At 43.2% G+C, this 7,264-nt stretch overlaps 1 protein-coding gene across 3 annotated transcripts in view; it reads left to right on the forward strand.

The window, feature by feature from the left end:
* The window catches only part of LOC107099137 (homeobox-containing protein 1-like), an 18,437-nt gene extending 13,237 nt beyond the window's left edge, over positions 1-5,200 (forward strand). Inside the window, exons 2-10 of one of the 3 annotated variants that reach the window (XM_015397140.1) lie at positions 878-1,369; positions 1,740-1,825; positions 1,900-2,010; positions 2,082-2,238; positions 2,389-2,471; positions 2,603-2,698; positions 3,422-3,516; positions 3,792-3,875; positions 3,952-5,200. In XM_015397140.1, the coding sequence (XP_015252626.1) occupies positions 879-1,369; positions 1,740-1,825; positions 1,900-2,010; positions 2,082-2,238; positions 2,389-2,471; positions 2,603-2,698; positions 3,422-3,516; positions 3,792-3,875; positions 3,952-4,260 (1,512 nt within the window). In that variant the 5' untranslated portion in view covers position 878 and the 3' untranslated portion in view covers positions 4,261-5,200. The remainder of the gene's footprint in view (positions 1-877; positions 1,370-1,739; positions 1,826-1,899; positions 2,011-2,081; positions 2,239-2,388; positions 2,472-2,602; positions 2,699-3,421; positions 3,517-3,791; positions 3,876-3,951) is intronic. The other 2 variants (XM_015397141.1, XM_015397142.1) reach the window with 2 other exon arrangements.
* Positions 5,201-7,264: the final 2,064 nt, after the last annotated feature.

Raw genomic sequence — 7,264 nt, forward strand, 5'->3', positions numbered from 1 at the left:
CAGTCCATGGTGGGGGGGTGAGGGGCCATTGATGATGTTACAGGCTCGGGACACACAGCGCTGAAATGAAAAACCCAGCATTTAAACGATGCTCTCTTTCCGTAGTTGTTTGATTTTATGTTTGTTATTCTTTTGTTCTGTTTCCTGATGAAAAAGATGTCACTACTTATGCGTTTACTTTATTGTTAATCAGGTGATAATAAACAATGAAAAATAATAATTTTAGCCTCCAAAGCATTTTGGCGTCACAGTTTTGATCTTGATGGTTAAAAAGGTTCAGACTAGGGCTGCACTTAACAATTATTTTACAAATCGATTAATCATGGTGGTTAATCGATTAGTAATCAGATTCCTTAAAAAATATTTTTAACGAAATCAAACCAGGTGTAACTAAAACTTTTCTACCCGAGGAGTTCTTGATAGAGGATATTGACAGACGTAAAAGTTTTTTTAAAACCTCAAATACAAAATGTTTATATATCATTTTACAATTTTGGTATAATTCCTGCTCTAAGTGTGTCGCTCTGTCAGTAAAGGCATGTTTTACAGTCTCTATACTCCAGGTAAAGATTAATCTGTTACTAAATTAGTTGCTGATTATTTCAATAATGGATTAATCATGAGGAATCCTATTGTTTCAGTCCTACTTCAGATGCTGCTGCTCTTGTATTTATCGGTTGACTACTATAGACAACTGAATGTTGATGTTGTCTAGATTTGATTGGTTAATTGGTTGGAGGTTGAGTAGTCTGGGTTTCCTTCATAGGTAACTGATGTGAGCTTACTAGAAGCTAACAAGCTCAGCTAGTTCCAGCAGTACTTTAGAGGCCGATCTAAATTTCTGTTCTGCTTTTGATCGTTTCTTTATCAATTCCAGGATGTTCCAGCAGAGTGAGGAGCCTCGTTTCACCATTGAACAGATCGATCTCCTCCAGAGGCTTCGACGAACCGGTATCACTCAGGTGGAGGTCCTCCACGCCCTGGACACCCTCGATCACCTGGACCGCCAGAATGGCCACAAGCAGAGCCGTAAAGCTTCCTACCTGCCGCCCACTTCTTCCTTGTCTTCCTCCAACTCCGTCTCTGCCTCTTCCTCCACCACCTCCGCCTCCACTCAGACGGTTTTCCCACAAAACCCACTCTCGCTGTCTCCCGGCACCAACCTGGACACCGTCTCCCCGCCTCTGCCCGTCCCCACAGCTTCGCCCGTTGTCGTCCAGAATGGCCTCTCCGGCGCCACCAACGGGAAGCTTTCTCCGCCTCGGTATCCTCTGGCTGTGGTTGGTGGCAGTGTGGCTGCACCAGGCTTTGGGTTCGAGGCCAGTGAAGAAGACTTGGATCTGGACGATAAAGTGGAGTTCTTGATGAGGTAAGATGAGATTAAGACTGTAGAAACTGTTTAGATGCAGCCTGAGAAAGATGGCGGGTCTAAAGAATCCACACGGCCCAGATTACCTGCAGCTCCGTCTGAAGCCGGATGCAAACGAACACACATGGACTCTAATGTGTCTCATATGTAGTCTGCAGGCAGACTGCTGCCATCTCAGGAGTATTGATCTGAAAATGTGAGAACATGAAACCAAAGTAGTGGAAAAGAAAATGAAATTACGCCCCTTAGCTTTCCTCCCACCTTCATCCATTTTGTTCATATTTTACGACCATTGCAGCTGTAAGTGTGAACTAATGTTCTCCTCTGATGTCGTAGATTTAGTTTCCTACTTTGTGGCTGTGTATTGTAGGAGGGACAGCAGCGCCATCAAAGAGGAGATCAAGTCCTTCCTGGCGAACAGACGGATTTCCCAGGCTGTAGTCGCTCAGGTAACAGGTGAGTACTGCCCTGAAGGAGCAAAATAAACCCTGAAAACACTCATTTAGTGACACAAGCCGCTCCTCCTCCAGGGATCAGTCAGAGTCGGATCTCCCACTGGCTCCTGCAGCAGGGATCGGACCTGAGCGAGCAGAAGAAACGGGCCTTCTTCCGCTGGTACCAGCTGGAGAAGAACAACCCTGGTAATGGTCAGCGAATGAAAACCATGCGACATGTTTAGGTACATGTTGAACGTCTGAACCCCAACCAACAGGTGCCACCTTAGCGATGAGAGCCGCCCCTCTGGCTCTGGAGGACGTGATGGACTGGCATCAAACTCCGCCCCCATTTAACTCCGCCCCGGGAGGCTTCCGCCTGAGACGAGGCAGCAGGTTCACCTGGAGGAAGGAGTGTCTGGCTGTCATGGAGAGGTGAGGAACATCAGAGATTAAGCAGTTCAGTTCTGCAGCTTTAATGTTCTCTGATGTGGTGCTGGTCAGACATGGGACCTATGATATGACAACATACTTCAAGGCCTGTAAATCCAGAGGATATGGCTACAATGATCCCTGTGTTTACAGCTACTTCAGTGATAACCAGTACCCCGATGAAGCCAAGAGGGAGGAGATCGCTACTGCCTGCAACGCTGTCATTCAAAAACCAGGTATTATTCATTCATTTTCACTCTTTTATCCTTTTATTACCTCGAAACAACAGTGCCACCCTTTGCACGGTAACCATGGAGACACAGAGGCTGGCAGGAAGCAGCTCACAGATCTTGTCTGCATTTTGCAGGAAAGAAGCTATCTGATTTGGAGAGAGTGACGTCCCTCAAGGTCTACAACTGGTTTGCCAACCGCCGCAAAGACATCAAGAGGCGCGCCAACATAGGTAATGTTTACTTCAGTGATGCTTCTGCTTCTGTTAGACTTCCTTACATGAGGTTAGACGACATTTGCAGCTGTTCACGTTATTTTCACTTCATCACACAAATTAAACCCCCAAGAAAGATCTTTGAATTCATGTTTATCCGTTATATCGCTTCTCATAACCTTTTTCTTTTCCCGAGCATAAGCTGGAGAGCTTGATACCTTAAAACAACCCGGTTTTAAATTTGGTTTAGATCTAATTTAGGCTTCCTGTTCAGTGGTTTGGGCGTTATTAATTTAGGGTGATAAAACGGCGCCAAATCTAATGCAGGGAAGCAATAATCCGTGTCGAGAGGAATTTATCATCAGACATTCATCATTTTTCATCATGATCCCTTCAAAATGTAAAACTAAGCTATAAAATGAAACAAATTGTTTCTGTTATCTTTGATAAGCTTCTCTATGTTAGGAAAGCAGGGATCTATCCAAAACGTGTCGTTAGTAAAGTGGAAAGTTTGGAAATTGGCTAACCTGGGTGGAAAATGACTCAAGTCAGAGCTGGAAATCATCATTTAAGGTGACAGTAATAGTTCTATGGATCTGTATTAGGTGTAACGTAACTAAAATGCTGCAGTAATTCATGTTCGTCTTAGATTCAAAAAGCTTATTGATGTTATTGGGACTAGTCCATCAGCTCTTGCTTTTCCAACTTCGATATGCTATGATAAGGTTTGTGTTTTTGAAGAAGCAGCCATCTTGGAGAGCCATGGTATCGAGGTTGAGAGTCCAGGAGGTCAGTCCAACGGCGACGAGGTAGACGGCAACGACTTCCCCGATCAGGTGAGCCGGATCTGGACCGCGACCTACTGTGAGGAAGATAAGTATTTGAACACCCTGCTAATTTGCAGCTTCTCCCACTTAGAAATCATGGGTCTGAAATTGTCTTCGTAGGTTCATGTCCACTGTGAGAGACATGATCTAAAAAAAATCCTGAAATCACAATTTATGAGAACTTGCAAAATAGCAGGATGATCAAATACTTGTTTTCCTCACAGTAACTTCAAATCCACGGTACCGCCTGTCTGCTCTAAAGATAAACTCATTGCTTGTTTCAGGGCTGTGATGTTTCCCTGTTTGAAAAGAGAGCTTCAGCCAGGCCGTTTCCTTTCAGTCGAGCAGACCTGTCCTCTCCAACCCAGGTATATAACCCAGGTAACTGTCTCTGCTTCTCTCTACAGAAGCTAACAGTTTTCCTATTTCCTCCCCTTTGCTCAGGTTCCTCCGCAGCTCCCCAGCTGGTTTTCTGCCCTGGCCAGAGGAGCCGCTTCCGGGCAGAGGGGCGCCTCCCTGATCGGACGCTCCCTGGTGTCGGGGTCCAGCTCTCAGGCAGAAGGATCCAGAACGACGGGCGCATCCTGGTCCCCCACGTCCCCGTCCCTCCAGGAAGAATCTGACCCCCAGGAGCCGCTCACGTCAGAGAAGACGGCAGCCGGTCGCAACAGCCCAGCCTCAGCCAATCAGGGGGATGGAGCAGGATGCATCGCGGGGAATCAGATCAAGATGGAAAGCATGGATCATGACTGACGGGGCCGGCGGACGCTGGAGCCGTCAGAACAGGTGTCATTATATGCAAGCAGATTTTCTAGGAATGTTATAAGTGAACAGAAAGACCAAACGTGTAAACTCCAATCCTGAGATACCTCCCAACCCTACCTCCAACCACCAACCTACTCTGCTACACTCGTATAGCTGTTAATAGTGTAATATGATGATTAATGACAAACCTTTCTACGTTAAGTCGTCTCTGGTCTGTGGAAGATTCAAATCTCACAACTTAAGCCGAACCCTAGAAGAAAGCTCACTACTCGGATCTTTCTGCTGTGCCACTCCCAGGGAAACAGCAGGGGGCGGTCCCAGACCATTTCTTTGAGGATTTTTTTTTCTATTTAAATCTTCCACAGATGGCTTTCAAACAGGACATGAAGCTTTGTGCAGGTTTCCGTAGCAGACTGCAGCGTTCTCAGCAGGGCTACGCTGTATTTGGCTTGGGAATCAAATGCTTTCAGGGTCTCGCACTGTGATCTCAACTGAACAGCCTCAGTGTTTAGGAAATACAAACTTTTCTCTTTTTCCTTTTTCCTGAATCCTTTAAGGAGTCGACGTCGCATTTCATGGCAGATTTCTGGCAGGAGAATCTGTGAAGGCGCAGAATAAGCTTAAGGTTGCTAAATTTCTTTGAGCTGAAGATGACTATAAAAACATAATCTTCAAAGAAGCAGAAATAGAATAATCTCGTCTAAGAATAATCTTAATATATAAACGCTAAACGGCTCTAAAATATAGGTATGAAATTAGAGAGAACATCTTAGTTTCTTTGTGTCAGTAACATTTCCTTTCCCCTTGAACTTTTTCACATTCTGTAACTTTAGAACCTCCATTTTTAAAGTCGTAGGGAAGTCATATTTAAATGTCAAATCATTCTGGCTTAAACATGTATATAAATGTACTCTTTATCAGATGATATTGTCCCAAAAGTTACAAAACTTCTATTAAAAAAAAATCCTGTCTTAAAATCTGTGGGAGTTTTATGCAGACCAGTTAGTTATACGTCAGCCTGAACACCTAAATTCGGCCAATCATATACCAACGGTCATCTGTCAATCAAATTTTTTCGGTCAGAGCTTGATTCATGTGTCGCAGCTAATATACGCAGCGGTTGAAATAAGAATAATTTCCTTTCCCATTGAGTTCCGTCCCAGTGTTCTCAGGGATGGACGTCTGTGTCTTCGGCAGGCGTAGAGCTAACAGAACTGGCAGCGTTGCGAGGCAAAGGTTCAAACATGTACGGCTGGAAGCCTTCTACACCAAACCAAGCTCCTGGCGTCCTCTTCCACAACATCTTCGTCCGGCTTTCCTCCTCTAAATAAATAAAGTATGATGGAGGAGACTCATCCACGACCTCCAACTCTAAACTCTCCTCCTCTTGCATGTTTCCTCTGTCCATAGCGTTCCTTGACAGTGTCGTTTCTAAGTCACCAATTTAGTGCTACTTGGTCCCAATGGAATTTCCCATTGGGAACCTACTAGCACTAAGTTGCTAACTGGTTAGCAAGATGCTTCCGCCAACCAAACGTGCTTGCAAACCTTCTGCCACAACAATCCCACCCCCTTGATAAACGACCAATCACATTCACTTTATTCACTCGTGTAAAGTCAGAGAATTCAGAAATGCAACGGTTGGAACAGCTGCTTCCCTACGACTTTTTTAACAGCGTTTTGAGCAACACACCAACACAGAATGGTTCGTAATTATAAGGTGGACTTTTGTTTTTTTTCTAACAAATTAAACCCCCAAGAGCTGTTAAAGTCTCTGAATATAAAACTCTTTTGGGCTTGGGAAGACGCCTCATTAGTAAAAACAGAGAAGCTTAAAGCAGCTATGAATCCATTTGCATCGTAAACCTCTGACAAGGAGATGATCTGGTCAGATCAGGCCACAAACACTTACAAAACACTGCACTCTGATCACACTAATAAAGACTAAAACACGGTGGTGGCAGTATTGTCCTGTGGGGCTGTTTTGGCCGTTAAATGTGGAATTGTTCAAGGGGAGTGAATAAAATGTAGCCAGGGCTAAAAAATGTCTGTTTTCTAGCACTGAAAATAAAATACACCATGTTTTATAAGTTCAGGTTCAGGTCTTTATCTTTTATATTTTGTTTTTGTTCGGACGATCTTTAAAATTTAAAGGTTATTTTATTATTTTATTGTTTATTTTTTAATGCCCTTCAAAAACTAAATAGGAATTTAAACTACAAGCTGCTTGGTGAGCAGAGATTATTTTAATGCTATATATGTATTACTGTTTATAACAGCCGTATTGGGTAGATATGAAAAAAGAAACACAGTATTAGTCTTTATTGGGATTTAAAAGGAAGCCAGAACCACAGATGTTTGTATATAATATAGCCATGGCAACAGAGCTGGGTTTGATTGGTTTATTATTATTTATTAATCTGAATCCAGGAGCGATTGATCACTGTGAGATCTGTAGAGGTCCAGAAAAGTGTGACGAAGATATTCGGTCATAATAATAATTTAAAAAAAATGCCTAAGCATGCTCTCCTTCCGTCTGAAGGTTTCCCAGTCTGTACTTTTTATTTTTTATTACCACGACTCTACATATACGGTGTAAGTGTGCACACACCCACATGGTATACTGTCTATAACATTATAGCATCTATTGAGAGGAATCTCATCCTGAGTGAGTGTTGTTGGTGAACGGTGTGTGGAACATTAACCAAAGTATTGAGTTTATTATTTGTTTCTGTTTAAAGGTGAGTTCAAGTCACGGATGGTTTCTATATGCTAATCCAAGGCGCATTAGATGTGTCAAATAATCATGTGAACGATGCCATCCTCTTTTTTTTTTTTTTTTTTTTTAAAGTATATCTGTGATTTTGATGCGCCGCGTGTTTTAAACACAAACTGCCACACATTGTATTTGTTTTACTTTGTTTGATTTGAGTGACACTTTATTGAAAGCCACGGTGCTTAGAGTCCCGGCTGGTTCCAACCTTTAGTTCTA

Source organism: Cyprinodon variegatus, unplaced genomic scaffold (assembly GCF_000732505.1).
Source record: "Cyprinodon variegatus isolate N-32 unplaced genomic scaffold, C_variegatus-1.0 Scaffold840, whole genome shotgun sequence".
Classification (NCBI taxonomy): domain Eukaryota; kingdom Metazoa; phylum Chordata; class Actinopteri; order Cyprinodontiformes; family Cyprinodontidae; genus Cyprinodon; species Cyprinodon variegatus.